We start from the raw sequence: 23396 nt of genomic DNA, 5'->3' as shown, positions 1-23396 counted from the left end.
TACCTACCTACCTACATACATACATACATACATACATACATACATACATACATACCATACCATACATATACAAATCGCCTTTGAAATAAATCCTCTCGAGACATCCACACTGATATGCATACAAATAAATAAAAGACACATACAACATATATATCTACTTTGAAATATCTGAAAATTGGAAAAAGTAACATTTTAATTTAATTAATATAACTCCAAAATATTTTTGATGGACCTGTAAATTATCATTTTATTCTTTATTCAGTTATTTATTGTTCTTAGTGATTCTCCAAACAGTATTAATGTGATGTTAGTAAAGTATTTTTAAAGCAGTGTATTGCGTTAGTTGCACTGGTCCACCTTTTTTCCACGTGCCGGTTAGACGTGCTCACTATGTTGTACGGGGGGGGGGGGTCTTCTGTGTCCGCAGATCACGGCATTAATCACGTTTACCCTCGCCGATCACGTTTTATCATACATGTTGTGATCGAAGTTCACTTCTTACACAAGTCTCCGTCACTCCGTGAAAATAAGTTATTTGTAATCGGACTCCCTGGCGTGACGTCGCGCGACGTGATTGGCGGGCGGCCCTGCGATATATATCCGTCCGGCGTCCGTCCCACCTTCTCGCCAGTGGAATTTCAGCTCAGCTTCTGCACCTTCAGGGCAGACGAGAACATAAACATAAGTAAGTATCTCAGAGGGTTTTTCTCATTTTATTTTCGTTAACGGGGCTTCTTGCACACACGCGGGGTGCTTCCACCCTCCCCACGCGGACCGGAGCCGGGTGCCGTTGTGCGGGGCAGTTGGCCGGGGTCGCCTCGGTGTGCTGTGGCCTGACTCCGTGTCATTCCTCCCCGCTCAGCTGTGTGCCTACGTGGACTTCGGGAGCTGCTGGAAGCCAACTGTGAGCGCAGCTAACGCTAGCTCCGCGGCTAAGGGCTCCGCACTAAACTTCCCACTTTCCACGCTCGGCTAATGAATACATAATGGAGAGGTGGCCGCGGCGTGTCGGCGAGGTGTGCGCCTCCCAACCCGGCCGCTGGCCGGCTGTCCTCGGCGGGATCAGAACTTGTGTGCGGCTAACTTCACGCCGCCTCCTAGCCGAGCGGCTACGTGTCACAAACCACAGGCAAAGTTTTTAGCAAGTTTGCTAACTAGCCGCAGGTTTTGATGCCGGTAATCCACGCCGCAGTCGGCGTCCCCACTCGGTTTGTCGCCCCATATGTGCTCCACGTTATCTCGCCGTGCGTGTGTTCGTATCGATGTCGGTACATTATTGTTTTATTAATTTTTAAATATTTTTTTTCTATGGTTGACCAGCGCTAGCAACACGACGGCGGCTAGCATTAAATGTAACGTGTCGCTGGCAGCTGTCAGCCAGTTTAACTTGATATCGTGTCAGCTATAACCCTCACACTAACCACCGACTTAAATCCCTAATCTGGGATTTGGATATAATTTTGTATAGGTTGCAGGGTTGTCATGGTGGAGCTAATGTTAATGTATGATTGATTAGCCCCACCAGCCAGTCAGCGTTGTTGGCTCCACTAACCCTGAATTATGACAGGATTGGAGACACTGTTGGCATTAAACTTGTAATTACTCGAGTCAGTGAGGAGCCACAATCATTAACACGGTTATAGAAGTATTATAACATGTTTCAAAATGTAATATGGTGTGTTAAAACACATCTCGGTGTTAAAGTGAGCAACTGTTGATGGTATATAACGAATCATACCAGTATTTTTCCAAAACATATTAGGTTAGTTTAAGATGTATTGTGTTAGGATATGGTCTAAATAAAGCTTGAGACTTAGTGAAGTTCATCATTTTCAGGTTATTGTTGTCCAAAGGGTATCTTTCAGACTACATACTCCTGACAGTCCAAATTATGTTAATTATACGTTAGATACATTCTTTTTCTTTCAAGGTTTTCAAAGAATTAATTTCCATAACATTCGTATGTGTTAAAGCTAGAAAATTTGTGAAAATAAATGTAATTGGCAAACTAAAGGTAACTGCTTATTATGATTAGCTCCATCTGTTCTTCTTGAGAGTCCACAGCACACACCGGGTTATTTCGTAGCCCACAAATGCAGTAGGAAGGGTGTCGGCACTGCATTGGTAAGCAATTATCTGTCAGAATGGCTAGATTATTATATGAAGCTGGCTTGAGGAGGTGTTTTCATTGCTGATGGGATCTTGACTACTAATAGGAGTTCCTTGTCTGTATGAGGGTGTAGAATCTGCTCTGTGTGATGCTGAATGTATTGCATTCATGACTGAAGGAATAGTGCATGTTTATAAAAAACAAAACAAAAACAAGGTTCAAACACCACTGACTTTATTTAAAATATAATTCATTGTATAGTTGGAGAATACGATCAATTTGAATGGCCAATGATATTATCACGGTTATCATAATTGTGACAGTTTTGACCAGTCCACTTTTCAATTTCAGCAATGTCTCATGTAAGCTTTGTACAGTGGTAATGGTGTGAATTTTGGTCCTGTGTATAACACAATATCTGCACATAAACGGTGCAGCATGACGTGTAGTATATGAGCACACTGTTGATTGTATAGTAGGGGCAATTCTGCCACTAGTAATTTTATAAATGGTTGAAGAGGAAGACATTTCAGAAATATTAATAGTCGCATCTATAGATATGGACCAAAAGAGCTGGGCTGCTTTTACCAAACAGTAGTTTGATTTCATAACAACAAGCTACACCTCGGTGGAAACTTTGATCCAAGCCTCTAATGCTCCACAGTGGGAGTAGAAATCGGTGACTCTCGTGGCAAACTAGTGAAATGAATCCAAGTGTTCTCATGATTGCGACTGCGGGCCAGACCGTACAGCCTGTGTTAAGTTGCATTCTTTAATGGGAACCAGGCCTTGAGTAGTTTTTCTCTTTTTGCAGGCTCCTGCATAAGGGAACAATAGCCTATTTACCTGATATGACTGCCAGGTCCGTCCTTCAGTATGAAAAGGCAGTATGCAATTATGAAAGCCAGATGTTTGTGGACGAGAGCGAGCTCCGGTGGCTCCCGTGCTTGAACGGCATACAGTTCAGTAATGCACCTCTTGGCACCTACTTTATCAGACAAGACTTAATTCAGGAGTGGTTTCAGCTGTCTGACTTGACTGCTTCTTTTTCCCCTGGCCTCACCAAAATTTCAACTATAGCTAAATATACAACCAAGCCTCAGAAAAGGCTGCTTGTGTTTGGGTGAAGCATGACTCCGTAGTTGCAGTCTGGTGTCTAGTGGCGATTCAATGGGTTTGCCATGACTGCAACTGCTCCAGTTGGTAGGTTAATCGATTAGTCAGTTTATGGTAAATTGGTCACCAACCTTTCACCTTAATTATGTCCAGTTAAAACTCCATGATGGTAAACTTGTGTCCTGCTATCTTCAGCGATAATCCAGTCTCTACTGCAGAGGAATTCAATTATTTTGTGTATTGTTGTGGGGACTGCCCTCTGACACTCGCACTCTTAAAGGTACAACACTTTTAATTGTGCACTCATGATGTTCCTGGACATCTCTGGATTAATTTAATGGAATGGCCATGATTGAAGCGTCTTTACAGCCGAACCTGATCAACAAACTCACTTTGGCTGATATCCATGATCTACCGATACTATTCTGCATTGTGTGTCATGGTTTCTTTCTTATAAGTAAGGCTTCATTTCTTAACCTCTGGTCCTTTCTTTTCCTTCTATTCAGGCAAAAGCTGGCAGGCTGAGGGGAACTTGCATCTTACAGGACGGATTATCTGGTAACTGACCATTTAGCTGGTAAGTTTTCACAGCCACAGCATTAGCACTGTCAAGCTTAAGTGCGTGGCTGCATTTTGTTGATTTAAAAAATAAAATAAATAAAAAATGTGATCCTGGAAACTTGGTTACACTTCAGTAAGTACATTAGTTTGCAAGTTGGATCTCTGCACACAGAGAGGAAGAAAAAACTTGAGTGATCCTTTTTCAAACAGGCTTTGTAACATGTTAAATAGTGATAATACAGCAAACATTTCACCTGTTTGTCTTTGGCGTAGCATTGTTTTTCCTTGTTCACTGACTTTGACATGCAGTGCATATTCTTTACTTAGCAAAATTGATTATCAGGCAATCCTGCAGTTTAATACCACTCCTAGGAAAAAAACAAACAAGTTAAAGTTGACCAAAACAGAAATTGATGTAATTAATTTTCATACCATCGCTCATAAGAAGGATATTCATAGCCTTGGTACAGTGCAAGTGAACAGTGTGGACTGCCTTGCACAGTCGCCTTAAGTTTATGAAGCCTGACAAGGAAGAGGCCACTGAAAGGGTGTTCTCTGAAATGTGTTCATGGGCAGGGGGCGAGGGGGTTGGGTGACCTGCTACTCTGATGAGCTTCAAGCAAATTTCCTTCCATTGCAGGGTCTGCGGAAAGAACCCCCCCCCCCCCCCCCCCCCCCCCCAAAAACAACAACCCTTTTATCAGCTTGTGTGTGATATCAGAGAGTTGTCTCATCATGCTTTCTTACGTATTTCAGAGGAAAATAAATCCACCCTGAAACAATTTACATTCCACTGCATGCCATCCAGAAGTTTCTCTTCAAATTGGAGACTCCTCTCAACCTGCGTAGTTTCATCGTGGGTTGTGACTGTTTATCGGCCCCTGTTCCTGAACTAAATAAGCATTCGGTCAGCACCCTACTGTGGTTCCCGCAGTGAGAAATCCAAACGACAGCAGGGCCTTTAGCCATGTGCTCTCTTTGTGTCAGGAATATAAGGTTCAAGGATCCTTGATAGGACTCGCAGGTTTTCCCGCAGGTGGATTCTTACTTTAAGCCTGTCCAGCGTGGAAGTTTACAGGGGTCAGTGGGTGAAAATCCTCTTACCTGTTCACCTCGCTGCATTTCCTAGAATAGGCAGTTGCACAGAAAAAGAACTGAAGCTGCAGCCCCGACTCACCACATTGTTTCTCTGTGTAAAAGGTGTAATGTCTTAAATTACCATGTAGTGCTGACACGCCAAAAGGTCTATGGTAATTCAGTGAAACCCAAAGCTTTCTTTGATAAAACTAGATTAGATAATGGTAAAAAAAATCCCAAAGTCCAACAAGATAAGCCAGTATCTCATTTTAAACATGTCACATTAGAGAAGGATTGCTTCCGTCTGTGGTGGAAACCTGGGTATCGTGATCACCAAGTTAATGCAAATAAGCTTTTGGTCTGGGTGTTTCGGTTGGTGCTGATGTGCAAAATCTCCAAGTCACAGAAGGAGAACATTTGCATCATGTGTTACTGAAGATCCAGAAAATTAGGTACTTTTATAAGTCTTTGTGTTTTTTTTTGTTGTTTTTTTAATTCAAACAAAAAACATTAAACTTGCTAAATATGTAAAAAGGATTGGAAGATTATGCAATTTGCCACTGTGTGCCACACAAACTAATGAATGGCACAATAACAGAACGGGTGATAAACCAATTTGGTACATGTCTTGATGGGAGACGAGCATCTTGATTTCACAGCAGCTGTCGTAAAACCACTATTATTGCAATTAATCCAATACTGCACTACCTTATTATGTATTGTGCTTGATGCCATGTCTTAAGTTTTTGGTGTTTTCAGTACCCTGGAAGGGGATTGGACAAAAAGAATCTCAAGACATCTTGTGACTTTTTATAATGACTGCCTACAAATGAACACAACAGCATGTGAGGGAGACCTCCTCAGGGAGGCTCTAAAGCGTTACAGGGTGAGACTGAAAAAATACTCTAGTTGTAGAGATCACTGAAGTTGCAGAGTGAATCACTTTAAGAAGTGCGAAGAAGTGAATAATATAGGACAAAAAACCCTCCTGTCCTCCTACAAAGAGAAATGGCAGTTGAATAGTAGCAACAGAGGCTCAAGCTCTTGAACAACTAATTAAACAAAAAAGCTCAACTTTACACAAACTAGACAGTAAACTGACTCACTGCAACCAGTTAACACACAAAAGCCGCTTTATTTATTTTTAATATCCTGCACTTTGAGGATTTCATAAATGATGCTTGTATGCAAATGTCTGCCTAATTGAAAATTATGTTGACTTTGGTTTTAGTGGCACACTCGGACTCCGTGTTACGTGGGATTTTGACCATGAGCTCAGTCGCTGTACTTACGCAGGAAAGCTTCAATGAGCACCGCAGCGGGCTCTTGCCAGAGCAAGGTGGTGGTGAGTATCTGGATGTTTTTAAACTTGTCGCCTGGCTTAGAGGCAATAATGGAACTAGGAGCAGGACACAAATCATTTTCTTTGTTTTTTGGGGGAAATTCAGCTGCTGGGGCAGGACCCAGTGCTGGTGAGGATGAGGAAGCCCTTCCTACTTACAAGGAAGCCTTCCCCCCTCTGCCCGAGAAGGCGGCTACACCTGAGGGGACTCAGGAAGTTGCCCATACCTGGACAGCCAAAATCCGCCCCATTAAGTCTTCAATCATCACCCAGGTAGGAAATGTGTTTTTGGTAAAAGTACATTTGAAGAACTAAGGGTTTTAGGTAGGCCTATGAAATTTGAGACAATAATTAAAGCTGACAATTACTCAACCTAATGCCAACACGGTTATGTTTTTATTGCCATTTTCTTTAAGTACACATACAGACACGAGCGAGGGAACACAGGGCTGGGATATTGAGCAGTGCTGGCTTGGGACTAATTTGTGATACGCAGTGTCTCAACCAATGAGCATTTTTGGTGCCTTCAATGAGGCATTTGAAGAGCTTGTTGTTAACGTCAGATTCCAGCACCTGTAGCTGACGTGTCACCCATCCTGGTGTGACCACAAGTCATCATGCTTTCTGCACACGTGATGTTTGACTGACTCGGTCAGGTGCCGGTCAACCTTCCGGGCTGGCAGCCAGTCGGACTCTGATCAACAGTCAACCCGCTAAATGTTGACCAGGCTGAAGTGCATTGTCAAACCCTTGGTTTGCACGCAGCTGTCAATACAAACGGCCATGACCAAGAAAAGAATAGATTTATTTTTTTTTTCATTCAGATGGAAGGGTGTTTAATTGGCGAGATGAAGACATGATCAGACTTCTGTAGACAAGATTTATCCGTCGGTCAGTTTCAAATTGATTCCAAATATGTAACAACCCCACTTTTTCAGATCTCGTTCTAGTATTTAAAAAGAACCCACAAAATCTTGATTCAGACCAGTATGATATTATGAAACAGTGAAAAAATGTCCCAGTCATCTCATCACACTAAATTTCCGTTGAAATATTCTAGTAATAATAGCACTACTACATCTCCCAGAAAGAATTGCAGCCTCTCCATAACCTGGTAGCTGAGCTGTTTCCGTAGGGACAAGTCACGTTTCACACGATGATGTAGCTACCTGATCTACCGAGTTGCCATCGATTTTGAGCCACCGGCTATCAGGCTAGCGATGCTAACTCTGTTCTGCAAATAGATGTGGCGTTGGCGAAGGTCTGCGCTCTACCGAGTTCCCGATTGTCGTTTTTAATTTATTATTAACATTAAAGTATCGTTAACACACTCATTTTGCATGTAACAATGTGATTAATCAGAGAAAATCATGCACGTTAATCTCACTCCTCTGAAGTCTGACACATATGTGTTGGTAAAATGTACACTGCTCATAAAAAATAGAAGAAATGGTAAATGGGCTTCACTTATCGCTTTTTCACCGTGTGAGCAGCCCCCAAAGCATTTTACATGGTTCATCACTTTCACCCATTATCACACGCATTCACACACAGTTGGAGGCTGCAGCCATGCAAGGCACTGTCATTCCAATGGGAGCAGTTTGGGGTTCAGTGCCTTGCCCAAGGACACTTCGGCACGAGATGGGAATCAAACCTGCAACCTTCCGAGTGGGAGATGACCGCTCTACCAACCGAGCTATGCTGGATTTGGAATTACACTCAAAAGAAAAGTGTCAACTAGCATTGCAGGTTGATCCAACTTAAGAGGAAATTCCTCAGGACAAGTCAGAATGATGCTCAGTAGTGTGTGTGGCCTCCATGTGGCTGCATGACTGTATGACCCTACAACGCCTGGTGAGGCGCCTGATGTTTTCCTAAGGTATCTCCTCCCAAAAATGGATTAAAGCATCAGTCAACTCCTAGACAGTCGCTGGTGCAATGTGGCGTTGGTAGATGGAACAGGATCTGATGTCCCAGATATACTGGATTAGAGTCAGGTCTGAGGAATGGGAAGGCCAGTCCTGAGCATCAATTCCTTCATCAGACATGAACTGCTGACACGCTTCACCACATGAGGCCTATGATTGTCATGCACCAGAAGGAACCCAGGGCCCACTGCACCAGCATCTGGTCTGACAATGGGTCTGAGGATGTCATCCTGGTACTTGATGGCAATCAGGATACCTCCAGCTGGCACATGGAAGGCTGTGTGGCCCTCCCCACATCATTACTGACCCACCGCCAAACTGCCCATTCTGGAGGATGTTGCAGGCAGCAGAACCTTCTCCAGACACCGTCACGTTGATCACATGTGCTCAATGTGAACCTGCTCTCATCCATGAAGAGCACAGGGTGCCAATTGCCAATCTGCCCTTCTTGGGGTTCTTTGGCAAATGCCAATCGCCCTGCACGGTGTTGGGCTATAAGCACAAGCCCCATTTGTGGACGTCGGGCCCTCATGAAGTCTGTTTCTGACAGTTTGAGCAGAAACATGCATATTAGTCGCCTGCTGGAGGTCATTTTGCAGGGCCCTTGCAATGCTCCTCCTGTTCCCCCTTGCACAAAGGAGGAGGTAGTAGTCATGCTGCTGGCTTGTTTCCCTCCTACGGCCCCCTCCATGTCTCCTGGTATCTCCTCCATGCTCTGGACACTGTGCTGACAAACACAGCAAACCTTCCTGCCACCGCTTCTGGATGAGCTGCACCACCTGAGCACCCTGTGTAGGATGCGCAAATGAAACAATCAGTGTTGCTTCCTAACTAGACAGGTTGATTTCACAGAAGTGTGATTGACTTTGAGTTATATTGTGTTTTTTAAGTGAGCAGTGTACATTCCACCACATCATATTGGGCTAGTGTCGGAGAGATTCATGAAATAACACATGAAAAGGCCCAATCTAAAAGATGCTTATCGGTCTGATTGTGTGTTGTTGCAAATACCCTTAGGTTTTCTGATTAATGTGAAGTTTAATGTAGGCTGTATTTTAATTTATTTTTTTCCTGAATGACTTACTGTTATGCAGTTCTGTCTATCAGAAAACTATATTGATCACTGCACAGGTCGAAGCTGTGTGTGATTCCCAGCGCTCAATTAGTGAAATTCCACACTGAATTCACCCATTTCTTTCCATCATTAGGAAAAGAAATTTAAAGCGATAGTTTGCTTTTACATCCTCAAATCAAAACATTAAGAGCTTTACAATCAGTTTCTAATCTGGATGGAAAAAATCCAAAACTGGATTTGAGATGAAAAATCATTATTTGTTGGATATTGGGAGCCAGAGCTACATATATTGCAGTGGCACTTCTAACTTTTTAAAACCGGTTTAATCCCTTAATCAACAATGATCTGTCACTACAGATTAACTCTGCTTTCATTCCTTCCCCATTTCTCTCGAAGGTTTTCCATGTGCCGTTAGAAGAGCGCAAGTACAAGGACATCAACCAGTTTGGCGAAGGAGACCAAGCCAAGGTCTGTGTGGACATCATGCACAAGACTGGCGCCCACCTGGAGCTCTCCTTGGCCAAAGATCAAGGGCTCTCCATCATGGTGTCTGGAAAGTTGGACGCTGTGATGAAGGCCCGCAAGGAGATTGTGTCCCGACTGCAGACTCAGGTCAAGAGAATGTCTTTGTGAACAACAGAGGCTCAACTTGTATTTTCTGTCAATGGTTCTTATAGATACTTACCCCATATGTTGCCTATAACAGGCCTCAGCTACTGTCGCCATCCCCAAGGAGCACCATCGCTTTGTCATCGGCAAAAATGGGGAGAAGCTTCAGGAGCTTGAGCTCAAGACCGCCACCAAAATCCAGATCCCACGACCTGACGACCCCAGCAACCAGATCAAGATCTCTGGTACCAAGGAGGGCCTGGAGAAGGCCAAGCATGAGATTTTGTTGATCTCTGCTGAGCAGGTTAACCTTTCTTCTTAAACAAATGTTATTGGTTTTTTTTGGTTTTTGTACCGTATTAAAGATTTCATAGATAATTTTCTCCATCGTGCTCTTTTAGGACAAGCGTGCTGTCGAAAGAGTGAACATCGACAAAGTGTACCACCCTTTCATCACTGGCGCCTACAATAAGATGGTAGGAGAGATGTCCCAGGACACCGGTGCCCGCATCAATGTCCCCCCTCCAAGTGTCAACAAGACGGAGATCGTCATCACTGGGGAGAAGGAGCAGGTGGCCCTTGCTGTGACTTTGATCAAGAAGATTTATGAAGACAAGGTGAGCGAATAATGACTGAGGAAGTCGATGGGCAACTGAGCTTTCAAGCCTCAGATCTCAAGTTGTTTCCATTTTGTGTTGCAGAAGAAGAATGCCACCACCATTGCAGTGGAAGTGAAGAAGTCTCAGCACAAATATGTGATTGGCCCCAAGGGAAACACTCTGCAGGAGATCTTGGAAAAAACTGGTGTCTCAGTTGAGATCCCACCTTCTGACAGCAACTCAGAAACTGTCATCCTTCGTGGGGAGCCGGACCGTTTGGGCCAGGCACTCACCGAAGTTTACGCCAAGGTAAAGGAATTCCCAACTGATGACCGTCAACGGTGTTGATTGGAAGGTTGAGCCGAATGAGGAGTAAATTTGTGTTTTTTTTTTTCTTTCACAGGCAAACAGTTACACTATTTCCTCGGTTTCAGCTCCCTCTTGGCTTCATCGCTTCATCATTGGCAAGAAGGGACAGAACTTGGCAAAGATTACCCAACAAATGCCCAAGGTTTGTTGAGATCAGTCGGCTATAATGCCGCAAAATGATACTCCTAAAAAGAAAGGAATTTAACGTTTTTCTCTGTTTTTCACTCAGGTGCACATTGAGTTCACTGAGGGAGAAGATAGGATCACCCTGGAGGGCCCTACCAAAGACGTGCAGATGGTGCAGAGCCAAATTCAAACCATTGTTACTGATTTGGTGAGTATTGCATTACTTGTATAATTAAGTTACTTTATTGTCAAGCTTATCACAATACTTTGTGACTATTGTGGCATCCCTTGTTTTCCATAGAAGTGTGCTGTCACAGTTTACAAATAAGCAATGTAGTGGTCTGCAGGATCTTGAATGAGCTTATAGTTTGATGGTTGAGAAGCAAAGTGAGGCATGAATGGATGCTCGAAACAAAACTAGAAAAATGGCAGGTGCACGATGTGTTCTAATGGTTAATAAACGGGTTCTGTTGGATTTTTAGTCAGCTGATACTAACTTTGCCAACTGTACCGAGCCATGTGGTATAAAACGGGCTTATTTTAAAAGGAAGGCTAAACTTATGTTTCCATCTGCCTCCTCCTATTCCCAGGTAAGCCGAATGGACTATACAGAGATTAGTGTGGATCCCAAATTCCACCGTCACCTGATTGGAAAAGGAGGGGTTAACAGTAAGTTTTGTTTTTTATTTTTCTCTCTGTGAAAGTCACAGCAACAAGTTGGTGATTGTGCTCCAGAAGTGACGTCTCTTTTCATCATAGGCTCGCTAATTAAAAAAAAAAAAAAGTCAAAATTTGTATTTTATTTTTATTTTTACAGTCAACCGCATCAAAGAGCTACACAAGGTGACCGTCCGCATCCCTCCCGATAACGAGAAGAGCAACCTTATCCGCATTGAGGGGGATCCCCAGGGTGTGCAGGAAGCCAAGAAGGAGCTGCTTGAGCTTGCGTCGCGCATGGTTCGCTCAAACTCCAATTCACAGTCACGGATGTCGCCACTTCCTCACCGATGCATTCGGAGTTGCTAAACATGCCATCTCTTGCAGGAGAACGAGCGTACAAAGGACTTGATCATTGAACAGCGTTTTCACAGAGCCATCATCGGCCAAAAAGGGGAGAAGATAAAAGAAGTGCGAGACAAGTTCCCAGAGGTGAGCCGTCGACCATTTACACGGAGCGGTGTGTTTCTACGTTGGGCTGTTTGTCTGTATAACTATCGAAATCTGTTCCAGGTCATCATCAACTTCCCCGACCCAGCACAGAAGAGCGACATCGTTCAACTTAGGGGACCACGAACTGAGGTGGAAAAGTGCTCCAAGTTCATGCAGAAGATTGTGGCTGAAATGGTAATAAGAATCAGTCTTTTCTCACGTGTTGAGTTCAAATGCACGGTTTATTTGAGCGCTAACTTAAACTGATTTCTTTGGCCAGGTGGAGAACAGCTTTTCTGTCTCAGTCCCCATCTTCAAGCAATTCCACAGAAACATAATTGGAAAAGGAGGCTCAAACATCAAGAAGGTACTGCTTATAGACAGTTCAGTTGTTTGTTTTTAACATTGGTATCGCAATGCAGCATCCAACTAAAGCAAATTTAAATTGGCTTTTTTAAGAACGTCTTGCATCATGCACACATCACTAGATAGACAAATGATTGGGTTAAAAAATAAAAACACACACGGAGTGGTAGGTGGTCAGACTGTCCAATACTGTTCAAAGTTGAGCTGCTAAACTTTTGGCAGGACATCAGAGTTGCCCTCTGCCTGTTAGGCTGCCGTCCTTTCAGTCTAGTGTTTACACTCGGTCAGCCTGGCCTACTATTCCTGCAAGGCTGTAGCTTAATCTGGATCTTGCTATGTGAGCTGAAGCCAGGGTTTACCAGGGTTTACATTGCAACATTGATGAGCTGTGTACATTTGCTGCCTTTAAAAAAAAAAATAATAATAAATGTATTAGGGCATCTAATCAATAAGTGAAAAAAGTGACAGGTCGGCTTAACCTGAATTCTCAGAACTAACGTTTCCCAACTGAAAATTCACATGGACTCCTTAAAGTCAAAACATTAACTCAGTGAATCTTTGATTTTTAATTTGTGTGCCAACATGGAATCTGCGTTTTTCTTTAGTCTCCCTTGAACATCCAATGTTAACGTTCAACAGTACCAAGTGGATCTTTATCAAAAAACATTTGGCAAAAGTGCTTTCTCAATTCTGGTGGCAGTTGGTAATCTTGACTTGTGTCTTTAGCCGTTTCTATGTTGGCTCATCTTAAAAATTAGTGATGGCCAAATCAGAATATACTCAACTATGGACATAAATACATCTATTATTTAATAATCCATACAGTTTTGGGGAATCTTTATAATGCGTCCAGTTGTAAATAATCTTTATTTCTACAGCAGCATTCAGTGCTTTACAAGGAAATGCATTCACGCAAGGCAATTATGAAACTTAAGTGATTGAGATTATGAAAAACAATAAAACAAACAGATTACGAATAAAATAACAAGGTAGAAACGTTATCAAAGTAATAAAATAAGCAAAATATGAGTAGATAAGTGTTTTAAGTCCTGATTTAAAATAAGTGAATATCGGCAGGGAATTTGTTCCACAGGTGCAGAGAGAAGGAACTAAGATCTGCTTCACCTTGTTTCTTCTGACTCTGGCAACGCTCAGTAGAAATCTTCCAGACGACCTTGGGGATCTGGCTGTTTCATAATCTACAATCTGAGATGTATTGAGAGCTTTCGAGAGCAGAAACCGGTGCAGAGATAAAAGCTCAGGTGTAATGAGTTCCACACTCTTGGTGTTGGTTTGGACTCTGGATGAGCTCCAGCAGTCTTACACATTTTATTACCGAGACCTGTTACAATAATCCAGCCCGCTGAAAATCAGTGCATGAACAAGTTTCTCTGCATCTTGTTGTGTCAGAAATCCTTTAACAGAATCAGCTTACTGCCATCTGACAAATAATAAAAAGATTATTCTATTAATGTGGTTGTAGAATTTCAGACCAGAGTCCATAATTACACCCATATTTCTGCTTGGTATTATTTATTATTATTATTATTATTTGTCTTGACATGGATTAGAAGCATAACTCATTCCTAGGTAGCAATTATCCCGTTTTTGTTTTTGGACTTGAACACATTCACATAAGTTTGAAGAGGCTTATCATGTGGAGACCACCGAAACAAGTCATCCTATATTCATTTTGAAATTACAGCCAGGGATAATTTCGTACACAATCCAACCTTGAACAAGTGATACATGAACTGATAATCTGTCTAATCCTGGCATGATTAACTGCAGTGGATTTTGGGTTGGTAAACCTTGCTCATCAGTTTCCCTCTTTCACCATCTAGATTCGTGAGGAAACCAACACTAAAATTGACCTGCCTGCGGAGAACAGCAACTCAGAGATGATCATCATCACTGGGAAGAAGGCAAACTGCGAGGCGGCACGGATTCGTATCTTGGCCATCCAGAAGGAGCTTGTAAGGGCACACGCTAGGATGATATTTTCAGAGCTTTTAGCAGCTGGTGTAAATGTGCGTTTGCCTAACATGCCTATCATTGTGTGCAGGCGAACATCACGGAAATAGACGTGTCCATTCCCTCAAAGTTGCACAACTCCCTGATTGGGTCGAAGGGCCGCTTGGTGCGCTCCATCATGGAGGAGTGCGGCGGCGTGCACATCCACTTTCCCACGGAGGGCTCCGGGATTGATAAAGTCACCATCAGGGGCCCTGTGGAGGATGTGGAGAAAGCAAAGCAGCAGCTGCTCGCCTTGGCAGAAGAGAAGGTTTGTGTGGAAGTTTCTGAACACTTCAACTTTTCAGAGGGGCGGGGGCAAAGAAGAAAAAAAAACATTTTTCATTTTATAGCTGGTTTGAGAACGTCTTTCCACTGCCCCTTTAGTTGTCGCACTAAACCGTAAGCTGGTGTGTGTGTGTCTGTGCAAGTGAACTGCACTTTTCATTCATTCCTTTGCCCCTTAAGCTCCAGTGGCAACCATTAGTGAAATCTGGTGGTTCCGACCTTTGTCATTGACTTGAATTCTTTTGCACATCCTTTTTTTTTTTTTTTAGCAAACAAAGAGTCACACTGCTGAGCTGCACGCAAAACCAGAATATCACAAGTTCCTCATTGGAAAAGGCGGAGGAAACATCCGTAAGGTTCGTGACAGCACCGGCGCCAGAATTATATTCCCTACGGCCGACGACAAAGACCAGGAGCTCATCACGGTGGTTGGCACTGAGGAGGCGGTGCGGGAGGCCCAGAAAGAGCTGGAGGAGCTCATAAAGAGTCTGGTATGGCTTGTGGAGCGAGCTCACATTAAAAACAAAAACGTTTTATGCTGTTAAAATGTCCTTTGCTGAAACGAGTTCCATTTTTAATTGTAGGACAACGTTGTTGAGGACACTATGACCGTTGACCCCAAGCACCATCGCTACTTCGTGGCTCGCCGCGGCCAGGTCCTTCGGGACCTGGCCGACGAGTATGGTGGCGTTATGGTGAGCTTCCCTCGTACGGGTTCGCAGAGTGAAAAGGTCACCCTTAAAGGAGCCAAAGACTGTGTGGAGGCAGCCAAGAAGCGCATGCAGGAGATTGTTGAGGACTTGGTCAGTATAGATTTTTATTTTTTAATCTTGTCTGTATTTAATATTTGTCTTGAATAAAATGTAAAAAACAATTTCTCTCCCTTTTCTTGTTTTGTGTTTTTTCTACCAGGATGCTCAAGTGACCGTTGAGTGTGTGATTACTCAGAAGTTCCACCGTTCTATTATGGGTCCCAAGGGCTCAAGGATCCAGCAGATCACCAGAGATCACAATGTACAGATAAAGTTCCCAGAACGTGAGGACCCACAAGGTAACCGCGGTGTGAATATGGAGAAATGGCGCTCTTAAATTCCTTAAGCATACTCGCGTGACTTTACAGACTGACTGTTTTAATTTTTGTCTCAACTGCATTATATTATCATACTTCTCACACCTCAAACATCACGCTGTACTTCTCAGCTGCTCCTCCTGCTGAAACTCCAATTCAGGAGAATGGAGAAGCCACCGATGAAGTGAAGGAGCCAGTTGATCCAAACGCACCCAAGAAGTGTGATGTGATTGTAATTTCTGGCCGCAAAGAGCGGTGCGAGGCTGCCGTGGAAGCACTGAAGGTGAGCGCTCTGGACCAAATTCTGTCACACCCCCTCCAAGACACCTGCCCTTCCCCTCACACCTGTTTTCTGTCTGTCCTCAGGCCTTGGTTCCTGTCACTATTGAGGTGGAAGTGCCTTTTGAGCTGCATCGATACATCATTGGACAGAAAGGAAGTGGCATTCGCAAGATGATGGATGAATTTGAGGTCCGTTTTTCCAGATTTTGTGGCGACACAACAAGCTTTTAAAGTCTCTGCTCCTCTTTTTGACACGGCTCGTCTCTCTTCCTCCAGGTTAATATTCAAGTGCCTGCTCCTGACCAGCAGTCTGATAAGATCTCCATCACCGGCTTAGCCAATCACCTTGACCGCGCCAAAGAGGGCCTTTTGGAGCGTGTCAAAGAGCTGCAGGCCGAGCAGGAGGATCGGGTCAGTAGTTGAACACGCTGTGTGTTTAAAGTATCTCTGGGGTGTATTGAGGCTAAACACTTCCTGGTTCATAAAGTCTTTTTGCCGATTCACTCCGACCAAGCACCCTGAGCATGACGATTGTGATGCGTTGTTGTTTCCTTCAAACCATCTGCAGGCACTCAGGAGCTTCAAGCTGACCATCACTGTGGAACCCAAGTATCACCCCAAAATCATCGGCCGCAAGGGTGCCATCATTACAAACATCCGCACCGAGCACGATGTTAACATCCAGTTCCCAGAGAAGAACGATGAAAACCAGGTAAATACGGATTTTTCACTCCTCACACAGTAAATGTAAGAAATCCTGCATCAGTCCAGCAGATGGTGCCATTTCACCAGCTCCATCATTAAACCACAGGAGAATGCAAAACTGCTCCCTGTCAAAAAGCGGTGCACAAGAGGCGACTGAATCGCTCGTACGCATGAGAAATATATTTTTCTAATGTTTACTGGGTGTCTGTTCTCTCCACAGGATCAGATTACTATTACAGGGTATGAGCACAAAGCCATTGCTGCACGTGACGCCATCCAGGCCATTGTGGACGAGCTGGAGGAGATGATCTCCGAGGACATCACCCTGGACAGCAGGGTCCATGCCCGCATCATCGGGGCCCGCGGCAAGGGCATCCGCAAGATTATGGATGAGTTTAAGGTGAATACGATGTTTACCGAAACAGCCTCAGAAAAACACTATAAATGTTTTAATTATTTTGATAAAGAGGTTGATAAAAGGTATTAATAAACACAGGTATCTCTAGGTATAAAAAAAAAAACCTCATGGACCTCATAACTACTAAATGGCTAATATTTAACAAGCGACTAGCTGTTTTAAGGCAAAACAATATTTTTGGGGATTGCCTGAGCGATTTTTATTTTAGATTATTTTCTCATTTGATTAATAGAGCAATTTTCACATTGAGTATCAAAAATCATTGATTTCTTATAACAACTCTCTATTTAACATTTCTTTACATCTCTTCAGAGTCTTGCTTATAAAATATCTCTTTTCCTAAACAAACAGAAGGAATACAAAAACATAAATATTTAATTTCTCAGTATTTCTTTTTGTCTGACAGCTCTGTTCTTGTCTTACTACAAAAAAGGTTCAGCTTAATTGTCACATGAAAATATTTACTTGGTATAAATGTATTTATTTTTGGGGATCTAGGGACTCCTACCCATAAAGGATATTTGGATATAGAACCTTTATCTATCCTTATTCTCTGTGCGTATTAAGAATTGGAGCGTTGGGGATAACATTAATGCTAGAATAGAGCTTTATGTAGCTGAATACTCGGTCTACAGAGTTTGTTGGATAGTACAAGTGAAAGACGTCGCATCAGCAAAGTTTATCAGTGGAGATTGTCTGCTTGTCCACATCGTCTCAGGTCAGCTCGCTCGTCTTGAAGGGCTAGACGATGCAGGGAAACACAGAAAAGATCTTGCCATCCTGACAAAGTGGAGAAAGGCTACTGGAGCCATTTGTGATGTGGGTGGAATCATGCATTCATCAGTATAGAGACGTTTCTGATGCATGTCCATGCGTGCCTCCTTTAATGTTGGAGCATCAGACGCGCTTCCGTCATAAGATCGGGCTACTTGGCAAATCTTCCAGTTCAGTGTGAAGTGGTCCCACCTTCTGATTCAGCCGCTGGGTGCCGTTATGCTTCTACTTACTGCAGCGCTACGAAAGAAAGACTCATGATGACTGGATGACTATTGTCAGATTTATTGATTTTTTTTTTTTTTTTTTTTTTTTTTTTTTTTTTTAATATTGCAAATGTTGCATAGTCTGGCAACATGATTCCCGACTGCCACAACTCTAGAAGTGATCAAGACAGGAAGTGAAGTTGGAATGAGTGTTAAAAGTAGGGAGAATACCTGGGAGGCAACATGCAACGATTTGCTCTGATTCAGTCATCCTGGCTATTTAGTTTTCTTTGCAAATCTTTTTTTTTCTCCTTGTTGACAATTAAAACACAAGCTCTATTTTGCTTTTCAGGTTGATCTCAGGTTTCCCCAGAGTGGCGCAGCAGACCCCAACATTGTGACGGTGACCGGTCGCCCTGAGCTTGTGGATGAAGCCATCGACCATCTCCTGAACCTGGAAGAGGAATATGTAAGCTCCTCCCCCCACACAATCAATAAACTCCTACCAGTAGATGTAACTAGTTCACTGATGCACCTTTTTTTTTTTTTCGTGGTAATGTTGTTAGTTGGCTGACGTTGTGGAAAATGAGGCGAAGATGGCTTACATGAGGCCCCCCAGCGGCAGCGCTGCTGCCAGTGATGAACAACGTGGCCCATCCAAAGGCTTTGTGGTGAGGGAGGCTCCCTGGACTAACACCAATGAGAAGGTGAGGAGGTGGTTTTTCTTGTCCTTCACACATCACCATCTATAAAACTCAAACTCGGTGGGTATTTCCGTAAGTAATTAAAATGAAATGGACATCAATGGAAAAGCCAGAGAAACGCCTGCTGAAGCAGTTTTCCCTTTTAAATACCTCCACTATTGAAACAAAACTGTAAATAGTGCTACAGATATTTGAAGAGGCAGGACCATAGCCAGAACCTTTGGACTTCCAGCTCCACTCTCATAACTGTTCCTTATCACAGGAGCTTCCATAACTATTAAGGTGATGTAGAAAGTGTCCTCTTCTGAAGTTTTTTGACGTGTCCAACATGAGAGCAGGCAGTGCCTGAGTGCCTCTTGTTGTGTACGACATTTCCTTTAAGGGGGAACTTGTGTACATGCTGCACCTCACTTGAAGTTTGTTGTGAGCTTCGCCACCGCAGAACCAGTTTACTCGGGTTTTGAACGATTTGTTCATACTTGAACATCACTAGGCGGGATACGCTCTCCACTTCCAGGATGGTGGAAACGAGATTAAACCTCTGCGTCCAGCTGACGAGGGAGAAATCACGTGGGATGTCTTTCCTCTCTGTATGTGGCTACATGAGTGTGAGTCTAGGACTGCTCACAACTGTTTGCGGGTTACCTAAGACCCCATTTACACAATGATTTAAGTGAAAATTCACCATTTTGGCATTTTCTTATATGAAAGGTTTCACTTTTACATGGAAAGGGCAGAAACACTGGAAAGAATGTATGTGGGTTTCATGTCGGGCCACTAGTGAGTGCTGTTGTTTGTAATGAAACCTCACATGTGCAGAGAATGATACGCTATGAACAAATAACACAGACGGTTGGATTGTTATTACATAAACTGTCAACTATAACACTACCGTGTCCCAGGAGAATATTTAGTCATGACAGTCTGGATGTAAACTGTAGTAGCGTTTCCGCCGTCAAGACGGCGACATCGTTTACACGATGATGGAGTCGGTGTTTTCAAAAAGTTCCACCTTGGGAGCCATTTTCTAAAAGTTGTTTTCAGTGGTACAGAGCATTGTTGTCATGTGAACGGGGCCTCATGAACTCCAAGCTCAACTGGTACCTTTGTGTCCGGGTTCACTTTTCGGTTGACTGTCCACCAAGTTCAGCGCTCAAACGTGCACGTCTGCAGTTTCCTCCGTGGCGCTAAGCGATGTGTGGATCATGTGTTTTCAGGCTCCCGACATGAGCAGCTCTGAAGATTTCCCGAGCTTCGGAGCCCCTGTGGCAACCAAGGCCTCACCCTGGGGACCAAAGCGCTTCTAAGCCGTGCTGCTTGAACGTCGGCCCGAACCTGATTCGGACACAATCTTCCCTCTACCTGAGTCATTCTCCCTCCCTCCCTCCCTCCCTCCCTCCCAGCCACTCCACCTCTGACTGGACTGACCTCTGACCCCTCTCTCTTCATTCCTCTCGATCTGCCCTCCCAGATTCATCCGTCTCAAAGTGCTGTCAGATACTGTAAACGACTTGTGAGCTTTGTGTCTTGCATTGCATAAGAATAAGGTTTCATAAGTGGGGGAAAAAAAATGGACAGGTGCTGTGGTTAGGTCGGTCTGTGAAAGACTGTAGATGTTGCTTAAAGCTACATTTCATTGCGGGTCGAACTGTTGTACCAAATTCAGTGGTGGCCAGACATCGATTTGTTTCTTTGAGCTGCCCTTCTCTTAGTTGCCTTTGCAGGTTGGGCCAGAGGGGTTTGAATTACCGCCGGTCACGTTCCTCCAACGCGCCGCCAGTTGTTTGAGCGTCCCTCCTCCCTCCTGCTTTATACATGTAGCCAAGTGGAAACTGTCCGGTCTTTGAACCCTTCCCTGTCAAGCACAGTGTGGTGGTTGTCCTCCGTCGGCGTCCTTCCCCTTTGCTTCTAACTGTGCTTGTGAGAACATGGTTGAGTAGTGGCACGTACCTTGTAGCCTTATGAATCGGGATAACTTTACAAACGGGGCATGTGGATAGGAGGGAAGTGTGCAGCCACTGCAGAGAGGCGCCTACTCTAACTGCCAGATGCTCTGAGATCGCGCCAAAACTAAAGGACAAAGAAAAGAAAAAAAAAAAAAATAGAAAAAAAAAGGAAGAAGAAATAAATAACCTCTTACAACACTAGGCCTAGAGCTCCAGTGCATCACAACCTCACACTAAACTGTTGAATGGACTGTTTTTTTCCACATCCAAAAGTAAATCGCTCTGCAGTAGGACATTGTGCAATTGTGGGCAAAAACAGCAAACCATCTCGTGCCAACTACCTGTCTAGTGGTGTTCGGTGTTGCTCCTCCTCCGTGTCGGGTCAGTGTCCAGTCCTTTTGTCTTCCACTTGCTATGCAGGTCACCCTGTTCAATAGCAATGGCCCTTTCTTTGTTTTGTTTTTGTTTTTCAAAATCAGCCTTACAACTAGAAAGATACAAACGAGGTAGCGAGGATGTGGTGGTGTGTTTTTCTTTCAGCTTGGAGGGAAGCTCCCAGGTCCCTCGTCAACTGTCGGAAAGTGCTGAATCCTGCAAATTAATTTCACTAGCTAATTCAACATCACACATCAGCCTACCTTTGTTTATATCCTCCTGGTAATGAAAGAAAGAATATGCAAATACCATTGAAGTGAACGGTTATGGATGACACTGGAAAAGAAACTGTCCAAAAAGTCAATAAAAATTGAAAACCCTTTGTCACGTCTCCCGATTCTTTTTCTTTAAAAAACTCTTGAGAATAACCAACTTCAGACTGAGAGCAAAGAAGATGACAACATTCAGCAGAGTGTCGATGAGCTGATGGCAAATCTTGGAAAAATCTAAAGTCATTCAAATATCTTGTGTATTTAAGTAGAATCAAACTGTTTTAGTACATGCTAGATTTTGAATATATCAAATTTGATTTTCCTGATTGGATTTGACTTATTCAGTCATTTTCACCCTAATGTATAGTTTTTAAATGAGGTGCTCATTTTTATTTTCATTTCAACACAGAAAATTTGACATGGAGCTTATTTTTAATGTGGAAACTTTGAGTTCTGTTAACATATCTTTAAATTTGGGTCTGAAACGAACGTGTGCCAAGTAAAAAGTTTATTTTTCGTAATAGGATGGCAGTTTGTTGATCCTTTTAAAAAAAAAAAAAAAAAAAAAAAAAAAAGTGCTTTTAGCAGCTCAGACAATCTCAGCGCCTCGACATATTCATATATATGTGTGCGTGACAGAGACCAGCATTGAAATGAGCATAACTGAATGTATTCTCTGCATTAAAGTTTTGTTCATGTACATTTCTTGCACATATTTTTCTTTTTGTGAAAGACAATTGTTTGAAGTTCTGGAGGACTAATACATGAGAAAAGATTTAACCCTAATTTGAAAGTATTGTGATATCTCACTTAACAAACCTTAAGTTATCACATTCTGTGTTTTCTGTTACAGTTTGACAGTGAAACCATGATTGATTTGTGGCACAATCATGTACAGCATGTATATTTTTGTAAAGAAATTATCATGATGTGAGTTTTAAACACTTTGTCTATGAAATGTGTTTTTAAAATATTTTTTTTTCAAAAGATTACTTTGTAATTTTGACTTATGAGTGTATTTGTCAGTGTCACGAAGCAGTTATATAAAATAACTGCAGAAGGAATCGATGAGCTCCCTCCTCCTTCTGCTCGTGTTGCCCGGTCCAATATGGCGGACACCTCGACGTGTCGCCCCATATCACGCGCACCACGTGTTTGACATGGACTCCACTTCCCCCTCCTCTGGGCCCTGTGAGTTATTTTATTTGGCGAAAACTGTCAAACGTATGTAGAAATATTAGCACAAACGGGATTGTGCAACTCCGCTCAATGCTAACAGAGTTTAAGGGAAACCTTACCTCTAATCTCAGTTTCTTCAGAAGGTCAAACCAAAGCTGGATTGAGGAGATTGTAATCCCACCCCACTGCTGCCATACCAGGACGATCATGTGGATAAGGACCTCCAGACTTCACAGGAGAAGTACTGAGGTAGGACACACTGATTTCACTAAATATAGGATTCTGAATTTTTTATTTTTACACTAATTATATGAAATATTTTGGTTTAAAATGTACAACAGAGTTAACTATCTGCCCCTCCCAGAAACGTCTCTCTGATTAAACTGACAAACCTAAATACCTCTTGTAATTAATGAGCATATCAGTATATCCCAATTCAAACTTCCCATAGGTGAATGAATCATTAAATAGACTTACATATGTCCACACATTTTTAAAACTTGTAATGTGTGTTGATACATGATATTAATGTGCTTTTTGGGGTTTGTTTTCTTTAGACAATTTTCTGACCCTTCCTCCATATTACCATTGCCTCTCTCTCTCTCTCTCTCTCTCTCTCTCTCTCTCTCTCTCTCTCTCTCTCTCTATATATATGATCATGATTGTGTTGTTATTTAGTTTCTGTGTACAGTGACTGTGCCTTATAGTGCTTTATAAATAAGTACGGATTGAATTCAC

The 23396-nt window shown here is 42.9% G+C and overlaps 1 protein-coding gene across 1 annotated transcript; it reads left to right on the top strand.

Annotated features, from left to right (window-relative positions):
- Window positions 1-620: 620 nt before the first annotated feature.
- hdlbpa (high density lipoprotein binding protein a) lies at window positions 621-21591 on the top strand. Its single transcript, XM_080473241.1, has 28 exons — window positions 621-685; window positions 3733-3803; window positions 6096-6209; window positions 6313-6479; window positions 9606-9821; window positions 9916-10122; window positions 10220-10435; window positions 10520-10726; window positions 10821-10928; window positions 11016-11120; window positions 11503-11581; window positions 11730-11869; window positions 11957-12061; window positions 12143-12256; window positions 12342-12428; window positions 14272-14403; window positions 14493-14711; window positions 14998-15219; window positions 15313-15531; window positions 15641-15779; window positions 15929-16080; window positions 16164-16268; window positions 16356-16490; window positions 16648-16791; window positions 17005-17184; window positions 18535-18651; window positions 18749-18889; window positions 20104-21591. The coding sequence occupies exons 3-28, from the start codon at window positions 6134-6136 to the stop codon at window positions 20191-20193; spliced, it is 3822 nt and encodes a 1273-aa protein (XP_080329367.1). The 5' UTR covers window positions 621-685; window positions 3733-3803; window positions 6096-6133; the 3' UTR covers window positions 20194-21591.
- Window positions 21592-23396: the final 1805 nt, after the last annotated feature.

Source organism: Lipophrys pholis, assembly GCF_963383615.2.
Source record: "Lipophrys pholis genome assembly, chromosome: 10".
NCBI lineage: Eukaryota > Metazoa > Chordata > Actinopteri > Blenniiformes > Blenniidae > Lipophrys > Lipophrys pholis.
This window is presented reverse-complemented; position numbering and strand designations above follow the sequence as displayed.